Here is a 27,068-nt window from a genome sequence, read left to right on the forward strand (position 1 = left end):
CGATTCTCGTTAAAGTAACTTATTGTTTTCATTTTTATAGTTAAGACAAATAATACTGTTAGGGTTGTTGAACATTTGAAGTTCTAAAGCAGCTGTTTTCTCAAAAAAAAAAAAAAAGACGTGGTAGTGTCATTAGAAACTGATTTGGAAACTACCTTATTTTAAAATAGTCAGTCGTGAACTGAGGTGGGCCGGTCTGAGGCTTGAAACTCCAGGGCTGAAAAGGTGTCCCACTCCGGCCCTGGCGCCCACCGCGACACGACAGCAGGCAACTCACTAGTTCATGATTCAACGTTCGCCAGTTAGAAGTGTATTCCCCGGTGGCATGCAAGAATTTCAATTAATACTAAGCCACAATTTTACAAGCTATTTCAGAGCAACTATTCAGAGTAGCGGTAAACAATATAGGGAGCATGTCAAAGGCTGTCATTGTTCAGAAATGACCCAATGTGAATATAAAAGCAGCTTCAGCTCAGTTATAAGCAGGCTAGGTGGAATAGTGCTATTTACTGATGTTTTGTTGTTAAACTAAATATAAATCTACAATATCGATGCTGGAAAAGGCCCTTATAAAATTGAAAATAGTCAAATCAATCTTTCACCTTAAGATTTCAGTGGCTGGACAACAGGTCTGTGCATAAAACTCATTTACAACCCAATCTGCATCAGCTCTGCGTGAGGCTAAAATAGTTTTAAAACAGAACATTACCTGTGTCACAGAAATACTTCAGCTATGGTGTAGTCCTTCATCCAGCGAGCAAAAGTATCTACAAATATTAATATAAGAGTTTAAAAAGTTTCAATTCAGCATTTGATTTTGCCGCGACAGTGACTGTCTTGTGTGCACGGGCAGGCTCTCCTTGGCGTGCACGCGCGGCACTCATACAGGCGTGCACACACTAATGGCAGATATGCGTGAACAGAGATGTGCAGAAGACCAAATCTGCATTTGCTGACAGTTTGAGCTACTTATCGCAATAATGGGAGATGTCGGCCCGACTATATTTAATCGGATGCACATTTTTTAGTTTTATGTCTCACCCACAATATAAAAATAAACACATTTAGACCATTTACTGTAATCATTACTATTGGACTGTGAAGAGACTTTTAACCAGCACAACCTAAAATGTTTCTGAAGACAATCACCTACTGCACCTTTAACATACTGGGGTGTGTGAGGACCCACACAGACCGCAAGTTGAGCACCTCCTTCTGGTGTCACTAACACTACCTTCCAGCAGCAACCTAGCTTTCAGATGTGGTCTCTGATCCAGGTACTGACCAGGCGCAGCCCTGCTTAGCTTCAGTGTGAGAGTTGCAGAGAGCTAGCTGTCGGCATTTTTTAAAAAAAATTTCAAAATTGCACATTTACAACTAAAGTTGTGAGATATTAACTTTAATTTCAAGGCAAAAGTAAAAATTAGGATATCCAACAATTCTGACTTCAGAATTATGAGTTTTAGATGTCGTATTTTGACTTTTATTTTTAGACTTGCAACTTTCTCTCAGATTGTCATTGTAGCTTTTCTCAAAGTTCAGATTTTTTTCTTGTAATTACTTTTGAAATGAACTCTCAGTTTCAAGTTTAGAACTCAAAATTAAGAGATACAAACTTGCGCTTGAAATCTATTTATGATGATTTGTCCAATGTGATATGTCTCAGAATGGGAACACTTTCTCACAATTTAGACAAATTTATTTTTTTTAAATAATAATTTAAGAAGTCAAAATTGTGAGATATTGAGAATTGCTGTTGTGGGTATAGAACTTCAAATTGTTCATATCTTAAAATTTTGACAAATAAACTTGGAATTGCTATAAAAATCTATTTTCTATAAAAATATCTTAATGTGGCTTTATTTCTTTAGAATTAATAATGTGTTTCTCACTTTTTTGCCATTTTTATTGTAATTCATGGAAATTAAAAAAACAATTGAAATCACGTTACACAAACACACATTTTCAAAAAAAGTCCCAACATGTTAATTTATTGTTTTATTTAAGTTATTATCTTTCTAGTTAGATTTCTTTTACTTAGAAACTGAACATACAATCTGTGGATATAGAAAAAGCACCAAATTGTCACATATAAACTTGCAGTTGAAAGAAATAGAAAAGCAAAGCTAGAATTTAAAGATAAGTTTGCAATAACCTTACATTTTTTACTTCACATTTTTTTCTTATTACCTGAAGGAAACACACTTCCATAATATTTTTATATATGCTTCCATAAAAAGAAATCTAGTTTATAGTCTTGTATAAGCTTCATGCTATCTGTGACCCTAATTACTACTTCATACAGGGGTCGGCTATTGCATGTCAAGCTTTTAACTGTTATATATATCTCTTAAACTGCCAAAAATGGCAGTGAATTAGTGAATGACCTCGGACACACGCAGCACGATGCCTAACACTGGCAGGATCTTTGTGGTCGTTGCAAACTGTGGCCATTAATAAGCACAGTGAAGCTGTCTTACAAGGCCTACGGGATGGGAAGAAAATGATAGTTTCATTCATAGGAATGCTTTGGAGGTCCAAATCTATCCCTCATGACCCTGGCTTCCAGGTTTTCACTTCAAGACGGTTATATATTTCTTTTGCCACATAAACAGCATTTAATAAAACTCACTTGCCAGGCAGTTCACATTAGTTTAATACCGGTCTTTGTTGTATTTCCTGTTCTCAGAGGAAACAGACTTAAAGGGATTCATGGGATAATCTGGGATACAAACAGATGTCTATATGGTATTGTCGAAGAGACATATACCCATTTAAGGAGATTGTTTTAGTATAAATCGTCTATTATTCTTATAAACAATGTATATTTTTGTGAGCAAATTTCACAGCAGTTTTTAATATGATTATGCAACAACAGCTGATTTGCTGACCAAAAAAAAAGAAAGAAACCGCTCCTATACCTGTTGAAATATTGCTATCTTCGATAATAGCCTCTTATGATAATAGCGCAAGTTATCAAATAGATATGTGAGTGCAAAATACGGATTTGATGCTTTTAAAAATATACACTAACGGTCAAAAGTTTGGGGTCAGTTTTTTTCATGTTTTGTTTCAAAGAAAACTATTCTGTTCATCTAGACAGCATTTATTAAATGTAAAAAATTTGAAATAACTGCTTTCTTATTGTATGTAGTTTCAAATGAAATGATTACTCCAGTCATTATTGCTTTTATTACTATTACCATTAATAATAATAATAATAATAATAATAGTAATAATAATAATAATAATAATAATCTTTCATATTAGAGTGATTTCTGGAGGATCAAGTGAAAATGTATCTTTAAAATCACTGAAATAAATTGTTAAATTAAATAATAAACTACTTTTGAACAGTTCTTTTATAGTGCAATAACATTTAGCAATTTTACAATTTGTACTGTATTTTTGATTAAATGCAGCCTTGGTGAGCAGTAGAAGCTTATTTTAAAACAATTAATAACCTTACTGATCCCAAAATTTTGACCACCTGTATTATTCCTGTAAAAACATCCTTATCACAATGCACAAAACAGTCAATGTTGCTACAAGGATGAGGTTAGTAATTACAAAGTAACTACTGTACCTCAATTTTAATGCTAAAAAAAGTAAAGTAAGGACAGTTATTTATAATGTGCTTTCCTTAAGCTCTGTAAATAAATGGAACAGTTCGATAAATCAATTTAGAATAAGAAAATAATCTTCAATAATCTTAAGAAAAAATTAAGAAGTAAAAATAAGTCAGAAATTAGTCCATAAAAAAGTATATATAGTTCATATGTGGATAATAAGCTGATGTTTCAACTAAATTTGATTTTGAGTTTTGATACATTTGAAGCTTAAAGTTGTTTGTGTTATTCTTTAAATAAAACTAAAGGTCCTGTATGACATAAATTTAAAATATTAATAGAGTTTAGTTTCTATTTCTATGCACTGAGATTTAAATGGATTTAATTAGTATTCATTCATTCATTTTCTTGTTGGCTTAGTCCCTTTATTAATCTGGGGTCGCCACAGCGGAGTGAACCGCCAACTTATCCAGCACGTTTTTACGCAACGGATGCCCTTCCAGCTGCATCCCATCTTTGGGAAATTAATTAGTATTAAGGAAAGTAATTCTATTACTTATAGAGTAATTAATTTACTTTTCTGGCCAAGTAAAAAGAAAAGTAATTTAAATACAAATTTTAATTATGTAACTAGTAATTTATTACTTTTTAAAATTAACTTACCCAGCACTGGTTGCAATATTATTACAGTAATAAAAACATTGCTATGGATGAAATTGAACAAGCTATTAGATAATATTGCACAGGTAAAGATCATGATTTCAATGTAATCATTATCCCACACCAGAGAGATTAAAAATATATTTAATATACTGAAATTATCCTTTAGGAATCTACCTTTAAAAGTACTTCTTTATTTCAGTCACAGACCAATAAAAAACACAACGATAAATTGAAAAAGGTCACATATTCCGGCTAAGCAAACAATGTCAATATATTTCTGAAAAACATTATGAGTTTGATTCATTCATGCATTAATTCGTTTTCTTTTCGGCCGCCACAGAGGAATGAACCACCCATTATGAGTTTCATAAAATATAAATAAAAGTGTGAAATTCTATAAACTGTTTAGAATTAAGAAATTTTCCCCCATTACTTATTAAACTTATCAGTTAATTTCATCACCTTAGAATTATAAGGTTCTATCTGACATTTATGTCAAAATTGAGTTATTGACATATTCTTATTAAATGACAACCTATCTACATTATGGGATGCTTTTTATATAAGTTGTTTACATTTTAGGACTTTTTATTTAAAAAACAAATGTTACACACATACTTTTTTGCTATGGAATACAAAAACTTTGAAGCTCAATAATATCTCAAAATCCTTCAGAACGCAGATAGAACCTTATAATTCCAAGGTGACGATTTGCTATTCAACATTACACAAGCAGACATATGAAGTGATCTTGCTCATTAGCTTGAGAAGAATTTTAGCCCATTCCTTTTTACAGTCCAGATGCCGAATGATAGTCTCATCTCCACATGTTATGGCTGGAATGAGATACTTTCCTGGAGGGATGCGGTTCATCTTCATCAAACTTTCAATCCTAATCTATGCCATAAGTTGAACTTTCATCTTCTTTGTCCGCAGAGCATTCTTTAAATAGCTGTCTGGTTCACCCAGGTGGTCTTTGACAAATCATTACAGTGTAAGCCTGGGGTTATTTGCTAAATGCCGTCTTCTTTTACGCGTTTATTCCTCTGTGAAAACTGACAACTGTGCTCAGTCTATCTATTTGCACAAATGAACAAACATTTATAGATATCAGTAAATTAAACTGTTTTTGTGGTCCATAAAATCAAAATGGTTACAAATTCCACAATAATCTGATAAAGGACTAGATTGCAAAACAATAAATAATCCTAAATGCAATTATTTAAATGCTCTATTTAAACACTTCAGCAGTATTTCTTTAAAAATTTGTTCAAATATATGCAGTTTTGTGATTTATTTTAATCATTTTTTGTATCTGGACTACAGTATATATACAAGAACAAACATTTGAAAGACATTTTGTCTCTTTAAAATGTAGAATAAATATATTTACTGTAGATAAACATCTTCATCAATAGTTTTTTAAAATGTATTTACAGCATATTAACAGTATGTGTTTTAATATTATTTAAACAAATATATAAATAGCGTGACATCAGATAATGCTACAAAAATATTCTCTCAATCAGTACTTTGGTTTGCTTTCCTAGTATAGATTTCCAGCCGTCTTCAAAACTTGATACCTTTTTCCAGACTTGTGTGTTTAGGAGTAAAATGATTTGTGTATGACTTAAACCAAATTGCTGATTAAGAAAATGCTTTTGCAGACAGAATTATACATACATCAAGGCACTGTGTGATTCATGTCATATAAGTTTCTCTTACCGTCGTCTCATATTCATAATGACTTCCTGTAATCTTTGCACGACTTTAAATAATTGGCCCATAAATAATTCAGCCCTTATTGAGGAACTGAAAGTGTTTCCGCTTTGCATGCTGCTACTGTTTCACAGAACACACACATAGTCAGTAAGTCACATTAAATATACAAATCAGTCCAAAAATGTTCAGCATGCAAGCCTGTACCTTTTAGTATCGAACGTAAATAAAAGTCATTTGTCAGATATTTGTCCAATAACAAATGCACATCACTTTTAGTCCTGCATGGATTTCAGCTGTCCTCTTGATATTTCTATTTATTGATCACGTTATTTATCGGCTTCCTCAGTCTTTTCCATAAAGCTTTGAATCTGAAGCAGACTTGTGGCAAGAATGACTGATAAATGGGATGAAATGACTGGCTCAGAGGTTAAAAAGCCTTGATCCTGTCTTCCTCTGCAGATAAGACGTTCATCTCCATCAATAAAATATAGTGTTTAATAAATAATTTCAGTTGCTTTGGAGTTTAATTAAGTTTATTATGATGGTCAGTAAGCTGTTTATTGTAATAGTTGATAAAACAGCAAATGTAAGCCTCAAAATCCTCATTTATTTCACACGCTGGCCATTAAAATGTCTCTTTTTGCTGTTCACTCAGATGCAGCGACATCTTCAGCATGTTTATAATAGATATACGAAGAGATATGGCAATATATAGGACAAATATACCCGCATAAATCTCCACGTCTGCTGACACTCAATTGTGTTTTCCTTTGTAGGTGTCAGTACTGGTTGTCCTTGGTAGTGGAGGTGTTTATATCACTAGAGTGGTCGTACAATGAGCTCCTACGGGGCACTTTTGGCCGACAGCGCAGCAGGGCGAGAAGTTCACGGGACACGCTGCTGGAGAAGGCCGTGTAGATCCACGGGTTGGTACAGGAGTTCAGGCTGGCCAACAGCATCAGGATGGTGAAAGCCACTCCTGAGGATATAGAGGAGGTGAGAAGAGAAAGACGAATCAATTTCAAGTCAATTATTGTAGAGGTCAAGTTATTGTCCTTGTTTAAAGGGCACTGAGCTACTAATATAAACCACATTAGAGACGATGACACCTTGAGATGTGCTGTTCGGAAAGCTTGACTACCGTAAAATCTTGTTTATACTTTTACAAGCACATGTCAGGGATAAAAGGGAATGTCCTTTAATATATGGATAAACAATTTTCCTGTTATGTAAATAAAATGTTCTTTCCCATTTATCAGTTTTTTATAAGATTAGGACTGAAGCGTTAACACTCCAGTGGGTGTATTACAGAAAGAACCTAACTTTAAAGACCCTGTGAAATAAAATAACGTTTTTGTTTTGGATGTTAGTATCAATGTGTTAGTTTTAAGGATATCTATAAGCTAGAGTACTCTAAAACTGTGACAAATGTTGCGTTTATAAGATATAAATCTGATATAAACCTCCAAAGCTTGCAGTTTGTCACTTCCGACCAAATGGATTAGCAGCTTATTTTTAAATCTTCTGACCAATCAAATGCTCTTTTGTATCAGACCACCCCACCCCCTTCAAGAGGCTTCTCATTTGCTTTTCGTTTAATGTGCTTGATCTCAACCAATCTCACTGACAGAGCTGTGATAAAAACCAAATGGTATTGGCTGTTTTTTTAAGCGGAGGAGCTTCTCTATGCCATACCCTCTTTGGGCTCTTTCGGCCTCTTTCGGCTCGACTTATCCAGCGGATGTTTTAAACAGTGTATGGCTTTCCAACTGAAACCCAGTACTGGGAAAGCATTGATAATAATTTAAAAAAAATGTTTCTTGAACATTAAAGCAACATTGAACTCTCTGGAGGATCATGTGATGCTAAAGACTAGGGTTGTCACAATACTGGAATTTCGTACCAATCGATAATGAATCTTTAAAAATGTTTTTTCCGCTAACATTTAAGGGCTGTTGAGCACGTTCTTAAACAGCGCTGATTTGGCATTGTGTTCAAGTGCTCAACAGAAATTACTGTGATTGGCCGTGAAGGTCATCAGTTCACCGAACTCACTGCTGTCTACTGAGTGTACCCACAGATACAGGGACATTGGAGTGTTTCAAACTCATGTTGATCAGCTGGTTTGTCTATAAGCTGACATATGAGCGATCTGCTGATGAATCGCTACTTTAAAACGCTGTTTAAAAAGTACTGTTTAAGAACGTGCTCAACAGCACTCAAATGTTAGCGGGAAATTTCTGTATCGATTGGTTTCAGTATCGTGACAACTTTACTAGACTAGAGAAATGGCTGCTGAAAGTACAGCTTTGCCATCACAGGATTAAATGACTTTTAAAAATATATTAAAATATAAAAAGTTATTTAATTTAGAATAACTCTTCACAATATTACTGTATTTTCCAAAAAACATTCTAACACTGTGTCCTACCAACCACATTTTGTACTTAAACTTAGTAGAGGACAGAGCTTACTCTATAAACTGAAACATCCAAGCAAAGATTTACAATATAATAACAACAAAACATTAAAATATAATTTTCCAATGTGGGAAATTTAGTAAGAAAATCAGATATACTAAACAGTTTATAGTACATTCAGCTGTTTAATCAGTGCAATTTGTTGCCCATTTGGCTGCAAGTAAACAGCTGAAGCTAATCAAATGCAGCTGGAGCAGGAGCACAGATGTGTGTACATTAGCAGGTTCCAGTGACCTGTGCTGGAAGATATCAACATCTGGTTAGTGATAGATAAGATGAAAATGGGTTATTTATTAGTGTGAAGAAATTGGCTTCAAATATGCGTTTGTCTAAGAGGAGAAAGAGATATGGAGGGCATTTAAAGGGCATTTCTTTTAGTAAGCAAGGACTTGAGTCACTGCATTGACAGGCTCCACATTTCCCAGATAATTTGCAGCCAATCCAAAGCACTTCCACTATCCTGGGAGTCTGGGCTCTTGTAGAGGAATTATTGAACAGTCTCATGCCGTTACTGATTTGTACCTCACATTTTTTACATCCAGAAATGGCTATGGTACAGTTGTAGTCAGATTTTTTAATCGCCTGTTAACTTTTTTCCCCAATTTCTGTTCAACGAGAGAAGATGTTTTTCAGCACATTTCTAAACATAATAGTTTTAATAAGTCATTTCTAATAACTGATTTATTTTATATTTGCTATGATAACTGTACATAATATTTGACTAGATATTTTTCAAGACACTTCTATACAGCTTAAAGTGACATTTAAAGGCTTAACTAGGTTAATTAGGTTAACTAGGCAGGATAGGGTAATTAAGCAAGTTATTGTATAATGAGGGTTTGTTCTGTAGACTTTTGAAAAAATATATAGCTTAAAGGGCTAATAATTTTGACCCTAAAATGGTTTTTTAAAATTAAAAACTGCTTTTATTCTAGCTGAAATAAAACACATAAGACTTTCTCCAGAAAAAAAAATATTATCGTAAATACTTTGAAAAGTTCTTTGCTCGGTTAAACATCATTTGTGAAATATTTACAAAAGAAAAAAAAATCAAATGGGGGATAATAATTCTCAACTCTATATCCATTGGCAAGTACCTGATTTTAAGTAATTTGGATTATGTAAATGAATTTTAAAAATTGAGCTTGCTTGTAAATATTTTAACACCATTGTTTTCAAATGCTCATAATCAAATTAAATACTTTTTGTATTGTTTTGTACTGTATTTAGTTTATTACTTAATATTCACACAAATGTATTCATTCTCTTGAATTGTATAAATAAAGATATAAGTATAAAAACTATAATCTTTAAAAGCTCATTATTATAAATATTAAATATTAAAAATAAAGATCTTTGCACACACATGCCACTTGTCAGGTGGACCATCAGTATACATGAATTGTTACCCTCTGTAGAAAACAAATGGCAGGTATAACAGTGTATTTGTGATAATAATAAATAATATAAAATTTTATAATAAACTACATTTTCTACATTGTAAAAAAGATTCATTATACTAGAAAATACTATTTCACTTATTTATCTAATTTGTTTTAGGGGTTTTTCACATTTAATTGTGATAGGACAGTGGAGGTCACAGACAGGAAAGTATTGGAAGGAGAGAGTGGAGTAGGGTTGGCAAAAGACCTTGAGCCAGGAATCAAATATGGGTCGCCGTGTCAGAGCGTTTAAGCACGAGGCTATTGGTGCTGACCTATTTCACTTTTATGCTTAAAATTTACAGTTTGACAGTATACCAAATTTCTTTCAGTGTATTTACATTTCTTAGTTATATATTTTTTAGTTACTTTCATATTTTTTAATTAGTTATTGGCTTGATTCTGATAGTTTGAACAGATGTGCAATATTTTTTAAGAAATAGAACAAATACGTTAGTTTCAGGCCGATCTTAACTACAATAAAGTTTTAAATCACTACGCCAATGGATTTGGTTATGTTAAAGATCATTTCAACCTCCTATAATTCTACCAGAACCAAAGAACCACAAACCCAAAAAGACATTAACTAGTCAAATAAATATTTAATATGGTAAATATGATTTGATAAATATATCAGTAAGATAACAATGATTTTTAGTATTTTTCCAACATACAGTATTTATGCTTTATTACTCTATATTACTGGAAAGCACTCTCTCATAATAACAATATAAGTGAAATTTTATATATGCAACAGTTTTGCTATATCAGTTTGTTTGCTATTACTTTAAAACTTATGCAAATATATATGTATTTATATTTTATATCAAAGTGTTAGAATATAATTACATTCAAATTAATTTGTTATTTACCAATATAGGTCAAAAGTACTCTGAATATATTACATGTAAAATGTATATATTATTATTATTACTTTACTAACTGTATCATTGTATTATTCTACTAGTTAAACTAATGTACTACCTTATTATTATAATACTCTAATGCAGTGGTTCTCAAACTTTTTTCATCAAGTACCACCTCAGAAAAAAAATGTCTCTCCAAGTACCACCAAAATAAGCAATATTGAAATACAATAGCGTAGTAGGCCCAGTAAAGCAGCTACACCTCTGCACTGTAAATAAAACGTGGCAGATTACCTCAGAAATATAGGCTATATGTCATATATGGCATATTATTCACATCATTTTTGATAAATTTTTAAGTGAGTGTAGCACGTACATGACATATTTAATTCCTCCGCGTACCACTAGAAGGAAGCCTGCGTACCACTAGTGGTACACGTACCACAGTTTGAGAACCGCTGCTCTAATATGTAATCAGTAAGTGACAACAGTTTGTAGGTCATCTACAGCACTGGCTTTATATTTTGGAGTGAGAACAGCTTTAGTTTCTCACCTTGGTCGGGAGGGTTGGGATCCCAGGCAGCCCACAGCTGGACAATGAAGAATGGTGACCAGCACACGGTATAGACAAGCACAATGACCAAAGTCATCTTAACTGTTTTGGACATAGCCTTGGACACACCTGTAAGAGGTGGATGCAGGGGGCATGGTTGGAAAGAGGGCTCTGAGGAAGTGTTGGAGTCCTCATTATTAGTGGTGTTTTTAGAGTTCCTGTGTGGAACAGAGTATCCATATGATGTCTGGACGGCTGCAGAGTTGCTCCAGATGGTGTGAGGGTTAGTCTGAATGCGAGGCAGCACATCAGGAGATGAACTGTGAGTCTGTGAGGCCAGATTGCTGGGACTGTAGCCATCCTGACAAGATTGATCACAGTAATCCGGCTCTGGTGCATCCTCTGAGTTGCAGGTGTGAGAACGGGATGATTCACTGCTGGTGCTCTTTTTGTGGAGTTCTCTTGCTTCTCTCGGCATGCCTGAGCGCCGCGCTGTCTCTCGGACTGTCCTGGCTCGCTTTTTGAAGATGGGAAAGTGAAAAATGACCCGGTTCTTCTTCAAATCCACAGAAACCACGCGTTCAGACTTTAGATAGATGTTGTCATGAATCTCTTTGAATATTCGCACCTAGAAAAACAAGAATAAATACCAGTGTCACTTTAAAGTTATATATGGTACACGAGATTAATTATTCATTCATTCATTCATTCATTTATTTTTTCAGCTTAGTCCCTTTATTAATCTGGGGTCACCACAGCGTAATGAACCGCCAACTTATCCAGCACATGTTTTACGCTGCGGATGCCCTTCCAGCAGCAACCCATCTCTGGGAAACATCCATACACACTCATACACTACGGAATATTAAGCCTACAAAATTCACCTGTACGGCATGTATATGGACTGTGGGGGAAACCGGAGCACCCAGAGGAAACCCACGCAAACACGAGGAGAACATGCAAACTCCACACAGAAACGCCAACTCACCCAGCCGAGGCTCAAACCAGCGACCTTCTTGCTGTGAGGCGACAGTACTTCTTACTGCACCACCCCTCACACACATACACTATGGCCAACTAAGCTTATTAATTTTACCCATACCACGTCTTTGGACTGTGGGAGAAACCAGAGGACACGGAGGAATCCATGCAAACAAGTGGAGTACATGCAAACTCCACACAGAAATGACAACTGAATTAGCTGGAGCTTGAACCAGCGACTTTCTTGCTGTAAGGTGATCGTTCTACCCACTGCGCCATCGTGAGGCATTGATTAATTACATCAGTTTTATATTAGATATATTTTTAACTTATTTCTTCAAATGGCCACAGTAGTTTCTGGGTTTTATACAGTGGGCGAATTAATTATTGAACACATCATGTTTTTCCTGGTAATATCATTTCTAAAAGAGCTGTTGACATGGAATTGAACCAGGTTTTGGTAAAAGCCCAAACAATACAAAACATTTTCTATTGAATTTGGGCGATTGGCTGAGCCATTCTGCAGCTTGATTTCCTATTTTTGGCTTTGTTTTGGATCTGTTGCTGTATCCCAGTTCACATTCTTATACTACAACCTAAAAGTATGTACTTTTTTGGAAACATATACACCTTTTAACAGATTGTTATGTCGATTAGTTTCGTCCCATGTCAATCATCTCGACACATCACCCACATTTCTTTCATATTTAATTACCTACCATATTGGAGCAGCAGGATAATTTGCCATTCGCAAGTCTTTCATGCAGAGAAATCTCCTTGGGTCTTTGAGTAATTATGCAATCAGAAGTTAATGTCCAAGCATATCTTGATATAAGTTGACACATTGTTGTTGCAGATGAAATATAACACGGAAAACGTGGTTTAAATATGTTCCAGTTGGCTAGGTATTGATTAACAGTCATTCAAACAACTTTAACAAAGCCTCTGATGCGTGTCTGCCATGTTTGTAGTTTGTTTACACTTTTTACCCGAGTTTGTAGTTCTAATCAAATTTACGTCCAACGTGCAATGTTGTGTGGAATATTAGTGGTTAGAGTATGGACCCTTCTACACTTAGAATATTTACCGGAAATAGTAAACCATCTGGGAACCTTTGGCATACTCTTTTTAACATACTATAGTTTGGGACATGCTAATTGTAATTTGGAATACTATTTAGGATGGATAGTATGTGAATTGGGATGCAGCCATTGTCTTGCTGAAATGTCCACTCTGGTTTTATCTTCATCATTCTGTTAATGAGGATGTTGGACTGAAGCAGCTAATGTTGAGGGCAGAGGGTTGTCCTTGAATAATTAGTAGTTGAATAACCTTCTGAAAGATTTCAGCTGCTGTCTGGGCTTTCACTGCCTTTCTACACCTTCCTATCTTCGTGTTCAATAAATTTTCCCATGTCATTTTATCACACATAACTTAATATATATATATATTTTTGCATATATGTTTTTTTTGGTTGTTACCAACATCCAGAGACCATTTCTAGTCAACAGCACCTTTAGAAATATGTTTTCTGAGAAAAATGGTGACGTGTTCAATACTTATTTCCCCCACTGTATATGTGACCCTGAAGCACAAAACCAGTGTACATTATTGAAAATTGAGGATCGAGGTCACAGACTTTAACAAAATATGCAAATTCAGACAGCTGCTTGCCTCTCCCAGATTAAAGTGAACAAACATAACAAACATGGATCGATTCTTTCACTTAAATAGTTTTTCAAAACACTGATTCACTCTCAAACTCATCAGCAGAGGATTTCAAATCTGGATTCTTTCAAAATTTGGAGCTTTCACTAATGAGCTGAGATGAGTCTGGTTTGTTACATAAGAAAGATATACAAAAACATGCAGTGTTGAGAATCACTGCTTTCCTGTCTCTGACACTCATTTATTAAGTAAATGTTGGAGAAAAAAAAGTGTCTTAATGGAAATCTTGTTTATAAACCAATCCCAGATAGGACTTTTAACATCATTTAGAGACTTTGTAATGTTAAGTCGAATCACAATAAAATAATAAATGTAAAAAAAGTACAGCAAGTATAGCTTTCAAAAGTCTGTCAAAAAACATCTGCAGGTCAATGGCGGAACAAATTTGATATGTAAGTTTATAAAGTGTGGGGAGTTTCAGTGTTATTGCAGCTTTTGTGGGAATATACCTGTATATTTTCATGCCAGTTTGCTTGAAAAAAGTAGACTTTAGTGGTCATACCAGCATATTAAAGATTCTGCAGAATGTTTTCTAAAGATTATTTGCTGCCAAAGACATATTGTTTACCTTCTATGGGGAACATTTTATGAACAGTGTATTCCCTCTTAAATAAGAATAATTTCCTGGGAACTGTATCAGCTAGTAAAGGAAAGGATCTGCACATTAGAGAATTCCTCTCCTGAAATAGAACTTCACTGACCAAAAAACCCTTGACCAGGTCAGAGACCATAATCTTACTAAACAAGTTTTATGATGCACGTCAGGGAATCAGCCATCCCTCAAATAATTTTCATTGAAGCAGATCATGTTTTATTTCAAGATAACAAAGCCATCAATTAAAAGAGTTCTGCAGGAAAGCATTCCCAAAAGTTTTAAATGAATTAGCTGCATTGTCTTGAAGTCATTGAATTTTTGCTTTTGGTTTTACTCTACGCTTTAAAAACATGCAGGTTTCCACAAATTAATTAAGTTACACAAAAACTACACAAATAAATAGCTAAGTAACACAACTTATTTAAGTAAAAAATGTTTTGACAAATTTAAGGGTGTGTACATAAAACAAGTAAGTTGTCCCCCCAAAAAATCTCCCCTGTATATAAGGAGTACCTTAATGAGAATAAAAAGTGACAATGGATGTAGCCATGGATATTTAACTGTACTCCCTACTGTCTGCTTTTACAATTTATTTTATTTACAGAGTGGTGCTATTTCAAAGAATTCTAACTTTAATTATTTACTGCCAGTTATTTTAAGATTTTAAAATCATGTAACCATGGTTTAGTTTTTTAAAAGTGATTAAATTTGTAAAGATTATTTTAATGAGCGGATGTGTATGGATAAAACATTTTTGTTAATTGCTGAAATTATTTTTTACAATAAAGCTTAAGACAAGGGAATTTTGGCGACGCAGTGACACAGTGGGTAGCACGTTCGCCTCACAGCAAGAAGGTCGCTAGGTCGCTGGTTCAATCCTTGGCTCAGTTGGCGTTTCTGTGTGGAGTTTGCATTTTCTTCCTGCGTTTGCGTGGGTTTCCTCCGGGTACTCCGGTTTCCCCCACAGTCCAAAGACATGCGGTACAGGTGAATTGGGTAGGCTAAATTGTCCGTAGTGTATGAGTGTGTGTGGGTATGTGTGGATGTTTCCCAGAGATGGGTTGTGGCTGGAAGGGCATCCACTGCGTAAAAACTTGCTGGATAAGTTGGCAGTTCATTCCGCTGTGGCGACCCAGGATTAATAAAGGGACTAAGCTGACAAGAAAATGAATGAATGAACAAGGGAATTTTTTATTTATTTATTTATTATTTTTTTTTGAGAGAATCAGGGTAACCCTAACCTCCATTGTTTGCCTACAATACAGTGCTCAGCATATATAAGTACACCCCTCACAATTTGATCTTTTAAATTGATATTTTTAATATGAAGCTGTACAATATTATATTCTTGCATATACATTAGATTAGTCATTACTGAAGCCAAATGTGGAGCTTATCTAACAAAATAACTTATGGCAACAGTCCAAAAACTAGGACACCCAAATTTATAAGTTATAGAAAAATATTAAATACAAATTTTATAAAGAAGAAAAATCAAATAGAAGCAAAAACATTTAAATTTTTTGTTAAAATTTTGTAGCTTAATTTTTTTTGCGATATTTTGCTTAAATTCAGTTGTATTATCTTTAAATTTCCAAATATGAGTACTCAATTATGCTGAGCACTGTACATCATCCTTATACACGACACAGTGGAAGTTATAATACAGAACAGTGTAACCATCATTTATGGTGGTTATACAAGAATTAATGTTGGTAAAATTAATATTGATAAAAACTATAAATCTTTAGCATTAGTTTCTTTCAAACTAGAGCTAATACTTAACTAAAGTGTTTGTTTTCTTTAAAGTGAGAAAACTGTGAGTGGAGACACAAATGAAGACATGGAGACTAGCAGTACCTGACAAACAGTGATAATAAAGGTAGGAAGCACAAACACAGCTACAGTCATCCAGGTGACATAAGCTTTCAGCCCCCATGGCTCAGCAAAATTTCCCCAGCACTCGTAGACCCCCGGAGAAACCTCTGACCTGGAGAAAATAAACACCTGCAGGCAAAACAGCATAGAGAATATATGAAAAATATTATTTCTTCTAGTGTTAGATAAAATATGTAGTAACTTGTGGGTTTGTGAAGATAAATATAGCAAAGTTATCATACTAAGAGTGCATAATCACTGACAATTACAACCATTCCAAAGTTTTTGTGATGAACATTACCTGCGGCACACTGAGAATAAGGGACAGACCCCAGGCTACCATGATGGGTGTATTCCAGCGTGAAACTGCCCCTCCTTTGTAAGCCTGCAGGGGGCAGCAGATGGCATTATGACGGTCCACTGTCATAGCAACGATCATGTAAGAGGATGCAAACATTCCCACAATCTGAAGGTATTTCACTGAGCGGCACAGCACATCAGGACCCTGAAATCTCTCTGTAATATCCCATAACATCTGCGGGAGCACCTGCAAAACATAGTGTACTGCTGTTGGCAATTCACTTAAATGACAATTCCAGGGTCGCCAATTTGGGTTACCTGGCTTAGTAATGACATGGCTTGAACCAATAATGGGTGCCTTTAAAGGTTTTGAGCATGCAACAGCTCAGATAGAGAGAGAGAGAGAGAGAGAGAGAGAGAGAGAGAGAGAGAGAGAGAGCAAGAGAGAATATGTAATAGAACTGGGCAGATACTGCAACCCAGTGTATGAAATACAAATTAGTTTCTAAGTCAGATTTACAACAGCATTTTTACCACACACACACACACACACACACATATATATATATATATATATATATATATATATATATATATATATATATATATATATATATATATATATATATATATATATATATATATATACATATATATATATATATATATATATTCTATAAATGCATAGTCCAAACGAATGACTCTGCCTTAAGAATAATCATATTATTTTAATCTAAATCATTGCACAAATCTTTCTCTTGAGCTGTATGAAACACATGTGCGTATGCGATTTCAAAGTTTAGCCTGGACTACTTTTTATGGTCATTCTAATACTCTTTCATCTGTTCAGACATCTTTTGTCGTTCTGTTTTTGCATACTATAAATAGAAAAGCAATTCGAGTAGGACACAGTGTCTTGAGATGCACGCCTTGGACTGCACGTCTGCATAAAAAAAACATATTTTAGGCAGAACCAATACTGGAGAAGTTAAATTGCTCTTGCATGTCTGAAACTGCCCTAAGGCAATACAAATATGTATGTTTCAATGCTTTATATAAGTACTATGGTATTATTGTTCGTCAACCTTGCTGTGCACTGAAGTTCAGCTCACCTGAAAAAATCCCACCACAAGGTCTGCAACACACAGATTGACCATAAACTGGTGCATGGGTGCGTTGTATTTACGTCGCCTTAGCAGAACCCACAGTATAAAGCTGTTCCCTAATGTTGTTAGAGCCAGAACCAGACCCAGAATTCCAATCTCAGCTTGAGCCAGAGCCACGTCGCGTATCTTGACCGGCCCGGGCTTCTGAGTGGGGTTTATTGAGCTGTTTTGAGACACCAGCCAGAAGTAGGATCCTCCTCTGAAAGTGCTGTTAAGTCCAGTGTGATCAGAGAATAAGGATGAGGTGAAGTTGGTCCATGCTGTGGTCGCATGGGGGGATCCTTCCCAACCTGGCTCTCTTGAGAAGGTCTCCATGCCTGGAAGAATAACACAATTATCTCAAGGAGGTATAATATAGATCAGTTGCTTTAGGATTGATATATTTGATTGTGCATGCTTGTTAAAAAGACAGTAAAATACAATTTAATTTTTTACAGTAGTTGACTACAATAGTTAACAAGAACTAACAAGTTAACAATAACATTCAACACCATTTACAATTTTTTCTTAATTTCTATATTCACTAATTTATCATAAAAAAACCCAAACGTTTTATTTGTTAACATGAACAGGCAATAACAAGCGGTGAACAGTGGATTCTTTAAAAAATAACAGCAATAAAAGTAAAAAATCTAAAATAAATTTAGTTACTTTTATTCAACCAGCAAGTTTTTTGTTTGTTTGTTTTGTTTTGTTTTTGAGCAGAAAAGACTGGCTTCTCCCAAAAGATAATATGATGATGTACAAGAGGCATCATTGTAGGAAAAAAACATATATTTAGCGTCAGAATTTTAGTCAAAATTTGCCAGGGGTATGAATGTTTTAGTGTTTGGTTGTATACACTCAGCGGCCACTTTATTAGGTACAACACAAATTTCTAATCAGCCAATCACATGGCAGCAACTCAATGTATTTATGCATGTAGACAAGGTCAAAACGATCTGCTGCAGTTAAAACTGAGTATCAGTATGGGGGAAAAAGGTGATTTAAGTGACTTTGAACGTGGCATGGTTGTTGGTGCCAGACAGGGTGATCTCAGTATTTCAGAAACTGCTGATCTACTGGGATTTTCACACACAACCATCTCTAGGGTTTACAGAGAATGATTCAATAAAGAGAAAATATCCAGTGAGCGGCAGTTCTGTGGATACTAATGCCTGGTTGATTTGAGCTGATAGAAAGGCACAGTAACTCAAATAACCACTTGTTACGACTGAGGTATGCAGAAGAGCATCCCTGAACAAACAATATGTCGAAACTTGAGGCAGATGGGCTACAGCAGTATAAGACCACACCGGGTGCCGCTCCTGTCAAAAGAAACTGAGGCTACAATTGGCACAGGCTCACCAAAATTGGACAATAGAAGATTGAAAAAACGTTGCCTGGTCTGATGAGTCTCGATTTCTGCTGCAATATTCGGATGGTAGGGTCAGAATTCGGCATTAACACCATAAAAGCTTGGATCCATCCTGCCTTGTATGAACAGTTTAGGCTGGTGGTGGTGGTGTTATATGGTGTGGGGGATATTTTCTTGGCACACTTTGGGCCCAGTAGTATTAATTGAGCATCATGTCAACGCCACAACGTACCTGACTATTGTTGCTGACCATAACCATCGCTTTAAAATCACAGTGTACCCATCTTCTGATAGAATACTTCCAGCAGGATAATGCACCATGTCATAAAATGAGAATCTTAGTCTGGTTTCTTGAACATGACATTGTGTTTACTGTACTTAAATGGCCTCCACAGTCACCAAACTCAATCCAATAGAGCACCTTTGGGATGTGGTGGAATGAGAGATTAGCCTCATAGATGTGCTGCCGACAAATATGCAGAAGCTGCATGATTCCATCATGTCAATATGGACCAACATCTCTGAGGAATATTTCCAGTATCTTGTTGAATCTGTGCCACAAAGGATTAAGGCAGTTCTGAAGGCAAAAAGGGTCCAACCTGGTACTAGTAAAGAGAACATAATAAAGTGGCCGGTGAGTGTATATTGCTGAGGTTAGCAGATAAATAAATAAGCTATTGATGATGCCATATAAGCAGTGGTCTGATTTGAGTTATTGGCTGGAAACTATGGCTTGTGTGACTAATAAAAATCACAAACACATTACTTGATAAATCTTCCCTGCAAACAAACACACAAACAAACCAAAAACAGATATGTATCTCAAGAGCAACTTTCATTTTCAAAATGTGTTAAAAAGTACTGGCATATTGTCAAAAAAAAAAAAAATATTGTGCAGATTATTTGTATGGCGCTTTTTATGATTATTGTTTCAAAGCAGCTTTACAAAAGATGCACTTTACAATCAAATTAAGTTAAAAAAGGTATGAAAAGGTTATAAATATATACATAAGCATGCGATTTTGTTATATAAAACCTGCAGTCACCTGATTGACATGACATAAGTTCAACAGAAAACTTGGGAAGTGAACATAATACAGTGCTAAACTGAAAACACTATATTTAGTATATTAGTATCAGCCATATTTTTATATGAATAAAAATTTGCACCCACATTTCAATAAATTTGACTAGCCATAACAAAGTAAGCTATATACATAGTTATACAGCTTAATTGTATTATTTGGTTTAGAGTTTTCGTTTGTGACCATATTGATCATTTATTACACACTCAAATGTTTTCAACATCCCTAACCTGATTTCGCCAAGTAGGACATCACCATCTATTTGATCCTGGAACAACATTCCAATCAGAATTAAGGGAAATTTTTACTGTTTAAGTTAAGTTTAGACTTGTAGTTAGGTTTATGCACTTCTACATGATTGTTATTCAACAATTATTCCCCTCTGATTTGGGAATGATTTACAGTTATGGTTGGGTTTTGGGCTAAGGAATATATATGGATTACATTTTCCTACAAAAATTACATTCCAGGATCAACATAGATATTAATCCAGGATCGCATCGAACTTTGTAAAATCATGCCATGCTTTACAACATACATAAATAAACATTTTACCTCACATCAGCACACTTGGCATAGTGTTTGATTTGAATTAAATGACGTGCTTGTTTAGTTTGTAAAACTGATGTAATCTTATTTAGAGATGCTAGACACATTAAAATTTTAATGACAAATGTTTTCAACGTGCAATACCCAGGGCTCCTTTTACATTTCCTCTCTCTAAAAGATTGAAGACTGCTACAGTGAAAAATGAATCATTTTGCACAACGCTTTTTTTTTTTTTGTTTGTTTGTTTGGAAAATTTGCAGAATTACAAGTATGGTGTTTGTGATTTTTCTGACCATTTAATCAAATCAGTCTCAAATTATATGCAGTAACATTACCATTTTAGAGTAAGCTCTCGTTTAGTTAGTACATTAATTAGCATCAACTATGAGCAACACCATTTAAAGAATTTATTAACTTTTGTTACAATTAATTAAAATAAACAGTAACACTCTTTGTATAAGTACCAATTCCCACTATAAACTACTGGCTTATTGCCTTACTTTTAATAGGATATTGGCTGTATATTAGTACTTAAAATGGTATTTTACACTGTAAAAAAATCTGTTAATTAAAAGTTTTAGTATTTTACAAGTGTTTTCCCTTCATTTGTTTATTTGGTTGTGAATTGAATTATAAGAGCTTGATCTCTGCTCTGTCGACTTTTGATCTTGATAAATCAACTCCACAGTTTATCAAAGTGACCATTATTGACATTTTAGTAGTTTGAAATAACATAATGTATATAAAATAATATATAAATTTCTGTATCTTGAGGATGCTGGACAACGGAGTTGAGAATCCACATGCAGCAATTTATTACACAGGGAATTGTCAGGCAGGCAATGATCACAATCAGGAGCAAACGGTTACACAGGGAAGTTCAGAAGCATAGTCAAATAACAGGCAATGATCGCAGATACAGGCAACAGGCAGGATAAACAATAAAACAAGATGAGAGAAAAAACACAGAGACTAAACATGGAAAATGCTTCATAATGTTACAGGGAATGTGCCAACAAGACTCTGTAATGTATGAGTGTATGTGCTGTTTATATGGTCCATGTAGCTGTTTGTGTGATCACCGGAGAAGCGGGACAGGTGTGTGTATGTGGTGGCTAAAGGTAGTTGTAGTTCATACAGAAGCAGAATTGTAGTAGAACTGAGTAAAAATTAATGTTCTCCAGTGATCTATAAGGGTTAGATCACTGATGAACGTGACAATAAGTCTGTAACAGAAAATGTACTCGCAGCTCATTACAAGGTTTTTGTACCGTAATACACAACACAGACCCATAAAATATATATTCATTCATTCATTCATTCATTTTCTTATCGGTTTAGTACCTTTATTAATCCGGGGTTGCCACAGCGGAATGAACCGCCAACTTATCAAGCAAGTTTTTACACAGCGGATGCCCTTCCAGCCGCAACCCATCTCTGGGAATCATCTATACACTCATTCACACACTCTTACACTACGGACAATTTAGCCTACTCAATTCACCTGTACCACATGTCTTTGGACTGTGGGGGAAACCGGAGCACCCGGAGGAAACACACGCAAAGTCAGGGAGAACATGCAAACTCCACACAGAAACGCCAACTGAGCTGAGGTTCGAACCAGCGACCCAGCGACCTTCTTGCTGTGAGGCGACAGCACTACCACAGGGTTAAACTATTAAAAATGTTAATAAAAGTCACCTTTTCCAACTTTTAAGGTTAAAGTTGTTGAAAGAAAGATCAAGGTCATATTATGCAATAATTCAAAAGAAAAATAATGGGGGCAAACAAAAACAACAACTACTTTCTTAATCAATATAAATAAGCAGAAAATTAGTAGTATGACCTAAAAGCCTTAAGCCTCATTCACACTACGAGCGACTTGCTGCAACAAAGCGACAAGTCACCGTTCATTTCAACGGAGAATGACTGACTTCTGGCTACCTTCGTCTACGCAAGCAACAGCAACCGTTGGCAACCAGATTAGCGTGTCAAATGATGCAACAAAGTTGAAAATCTTTTAGCTTTATGCAAATGAAGAGCAACTTTCTTGAGCTACAGTCAATAGGGACACCGGTAGAGCTCATGTGATCCTCTCACAGCCCGCTCAGAGGCCACTTGTGTTCTCCGTACGGTAGACTTACAACAGACCTGTGTTTGCAGTAAATTGCCACCCAGAGCGACAGGCAGATACAAAGTCACTGCTAGGGTGAATGAGGCTTTAGTTAATGGTTTGTTAATAGTGAGAATTGTATATTAAACATAAAGTGTGACCAAACACACAAACGCATAATTGGCCATTGTGCATTACACTGAAACTCTCGACATAAATCTTGTTTGACAATCTGATCTTTCGCCACCTCAGTTAGTTTAGCAATTTCACAGACACACAAAAAGCAAGCAAACAAATCTGCTTCCTCTTGCACTCTTTGATTTGTTTAATCCCCAAGGGCTACAGTTTTCCCTTCCAGAATGGGTCTGTCAAGTCCTCTCTCTCTTTGTTTTCTTTTCCAAATTTCCCCTGGCTTAATTTGAGTCCTCCAATCCCACCCAGCTTCAGATCACCTTCGCTCCTATATCAGCATCTTTCTCATCCCTCATTGACTCCATAAAGTCGTCGTGCTCCTTCCTCCTCCCTCAGTTTTTCCATTGCCCATTCTTTTACCCCTTTTTCTGTGGCTTCCTCTCCCTGTCTAGAATCAACTGCTCCTTGATCCCAATAAAATATGGTTTGTTTTTTTAACTATGCAAATAAATAATACAAATAAAACTACTGACAGTTTGAGAGAGTGGTAGCATGGGACACTAGGTTAAATAAACAAAGAGGAGGAGGGGAGGAGATGCTGGGGTGAGATGTATGATACAGCGTGAGATTAGAACACACACAAATGAAAAATAACCAGATATTGGGCCATTCATAACAATGCCCATATATGACAATAAGTAATTTAAATGTGTGCTTTACATTGCTTTTAGTTACATGCATTGCTTTATAAAACTGATGTTTTTGTTTCTTATTCAACGATGCTAGAACAGTCACAGTGACATTTTACTGATACATTTGTCTGGTGGTTATTTTACTAAACATCTCTTCTCTTAAAAAGAGTGAAAAATGCTACAGAGATGTGACAATAAATACTGTTATATTGAATTACATACAGTATATGTTAAAGTTAACATAATCGTTTGAAGTAGAAAAACTGTATTAGTAAATAATACTTACAAAATGATTTCTGTTCTTGCCATTTCTCTGTGACTGTGAAATGTAATTGCAATATCTGAGTGAAATTAGTTTTTAGACCATTTCTTCTCAGTGCATTGGTCAAACAAGGTGAAATTTGGTCTCTGCGTGAAAATTAAGTTTGTAAAAGAGAAGTAATTTTTACAGGATCCTGGCTCACCAAGCCTGCATTAATTTTATCAGTCGATTCAAATGTTATCACTTGATTGAATGGGCATTATCAGTGGTTATCAGCTGATAGATATGGGCCAGTAGGGGCCTTCTGCACCTACTAGTTGACTCAAAAGGCTGTAATTATCCATCTACGTGGTTAATCAGCAATAGATCACATACAGCTGGAAGTTAACGAGAATCATTTATATTATTTATTAAATTTCTCATAATTTTATTCCCATCTCTTATAGTTGTGTAAATTGCTTCCTTGTCCTCATTTGAATAAAAGTGTCTGCTAACTGACTAAATGTAAATGTAAATGTAAATGTACTCCTATCCTAACCCTAAACCCAATCGTCACAGTAATGTAAAAACAGATCTGGATCTGGAGTCTTCTCTATTAGTATAGCTGATTAACCATGTGGATAGATGATAACAGCTTTCTGAGTCTACTAGTAGGTGAAGAAGGCCCCTACTGGCGCATATCTATTAATCTATCAGCTGATAACCACTGATAACGGCCATTCATTCGAGTGATAACATTCGAATCGACTGATGAAACAAATGCAGGCTTGGTAAGCCAGGCTTCTTAAAAAAAAGACTAAAGAACTTACTCTCCATGCAAATTGAAAACCTTGTTTGACCAATGCACTGAAAAGAAATGGTCTAAGAACAAAAAAAAAAGTACAATAAAAACAGTTGTCATTGTATTTCAGAATGCTGATTTATTATTATTATTATTTTTAGTTTTACTCCAGTCACATGATCCTTTGGAAATCATTATAATTTGCTGATTGGCTTTTTAAGGAAACATTTATTTACATTTATTATACATGTATTTTTTAGGATTTCTTGGTGAATAGAAAGATCCAAAGATCAGCATTTATCTGTAGAATTTTTAACGAGCAATTTGTTTATATAAAAACAAAGGATGCTTTAAATTGATCTTAAAGTGGTCATAAAGACATTCATAATATCACAAAAGTTTTCTTTTTTAGATAAATTCTGTATTTCTGAACTAATTATCAAAGAAAGCTGAACAAATTCTACTCAGCTGTTTTTTAAGAACAACAACAACAATAATAATATTAATAATATTAATTAATTCATTCATTTTCCTATGGCTTAGTCCCTTTAGTCATCAGGGGTCGCCACAGTGGAATGAACTGCTAACTTATCCAGCATATGTTTTACCCAGTGGATGCCCTTCCAGCTGCAATCCTGTACTGGGAAACATCTAAACACACTCATTCACACACATAGAGCACGGCCAATTTAGTTTATTTAATTCACCTATGTTGCATGTCTTTAGACTGTGGGGGAAACCGGAGGACCCGGAGGAAACCCACGTGAACATGGGGAGAATATGCAAACTACACACAGAAATGCCAACTGACCCAGCCGAAACTCGAACCAGCGACCTTCTTGCCATGAGGCAACAGTGCTAACCACAGAGCCACCTAGTCAACCAAAAATAATAATAATGAAAATAATAATCATAATAAAAATTTTGAGCATTAAATCTAAATATTCAACTTTAAAACCACTTAAGTAAATTACATTTTAAGATATATTCAAATTGGAAAACAATTTCTTTAAATAATTAAAATATTTTAAAATTCTGCTGTTTTTGCTGTACATTGGAACAAATGAATACAGACTCAGTTTCTTTAAAAAAATGGTAAAACATCTCGCTGTTCTAAAACTGTCAAATGTAAATTGAAAGTGTTTTTATTTATTAGTACACAGAAAGCGAATTAAATGTAGGTAATGTGTCTGCTTATTTTTTCAAATAATTTTGTTGGGGAAAATATGGGGAAAACAATGTTTCATTCAGCATGACAGATTGATAGTTAAAATGCCAATGAATTAGTACTTTTAAGCTGCACTGAGAATTTGCCTGAAAGTCAAGTTTTTAATGAAAAAGTATGCATAAAATTAAATTGTAGATGTTATAACGTTACAACTATGTTATAGCATTTTATTATAGTACATTATGATAGCAATCATTTTCTTTTAATGGATTTTAATGATTATGTAACTTTTTTTATTTTATTTTATTTTACCACTATCCATTTTATGAGTTGCATGTAGCAGTTTTTATAACATTCTATATTAAAAATGTTTGACAATTAGCATTATATAGACTGATGATGATCATATATAGGATATGAACAATCAAAAACGCAAAATCATAACAGCAACGCATAAAGTACTGTGTGATACTGCACAGTTCATTTCTGTCTGCCACATTACATCAAGAAACAAAGACACAATGATGATAATTCATGAGGAATATAGCTGGAGCTGGAAACTTGCAATCTAGAATCTTTGTTAATTAATTTTATTACATGAATGAAAATGAATTATACATTACACAGTCCAATGTCAAAAAGAAGGTAGCTATTATACAGTTTCTTCCTGTTCGTTTTTAAGCGCGTCTTTGAATCAGCCTTTCCCTTTGTTGCTCCTCATTCTCTTATTCCCTTTATGTTTCTTATTCGATCTCTCTCTTTCTGAAAGACCATTGTTTTCATCAGTCACCTCATCTTAAATCAATGAGAAGTTTCTTTACACTGCCTGTGAGCCATATATATCTTCTCCAGTCTTCCCCTATCCACACAAACCCTGAACTCTCAAACAAAAAATCTATTTCAGAATGAAAACTGAAAAGTGACCAGTATAAATGAGTTCATTTCCCTCTGAAAATTAAGTTTTTAGTATATTTATTCATGATTAT

At 34.8% G+C, this 27,068-nt stretch overlaps 1 protein-coding gene across 2 annotated transcripts in view; it reads right to left on the minus strand.

Annotated features, from left to right (window-relative positions):
- Window positions 1–4,403: 4,403 nt before the first annotated feature.
- Window positions 4,404–27,068, minus strand: part of avpr2aa (arginine vasopressin receptor 2a, duplicate a) — a 30,559-nt gene continuing 7,894 nt past the window's right edge. The window contains exons 2-6 of one of the 2 annotated variants that reach the window (XM_009296925.4): window positions 17,890–18,260; window positions 16,779–16,862; window positions 16,460–16,606; window positions 11,296–11,923; window positions 4,404–6,933 (exon numbers count right to left, since the gene is read on the minus strand). In XM_009296925.4, coding sequence (XP_009295200.1) covers window positions 6,734–6,933; window positions 11,296–11,923; window positions 16,460–16,606; window positions 16,779–16,862; window positions 17,890–18,258 — 1,428 coding nt within the window. In that variant the 5' untranslated portion in view covers window positions 18,259–18,260 and the 3' untranslated portion in view covers window positions 4,404–6,733. Of the gene's footprint in view, window positions 6,934–11,295; window positions 11,924–16,459; window positions 16,607–16,778; window positions 17,025–17,889; window positions 18,261–27,068 lie in introns of both variants that reach the window. The other variant, XM_001345969.9, reaches the window with a different exon arrangement.

The sequence above is a fragment of the Danio rerio genome, chromosome 23 (genome assembly GCF_049306965.1).
Source record: "Danio rerio strain Tuebingen ecotype United States chromosome 23, GRCz12tu, whole genome shotgun sequence".
In the NCBI taxonomy this organism is placed as follows: domain Eukaryota; kingdom Metazoa; phylum Chordata; class Actinopteri; order Cypriniformes; family Danionidae; genus Danio; species Danio rerio.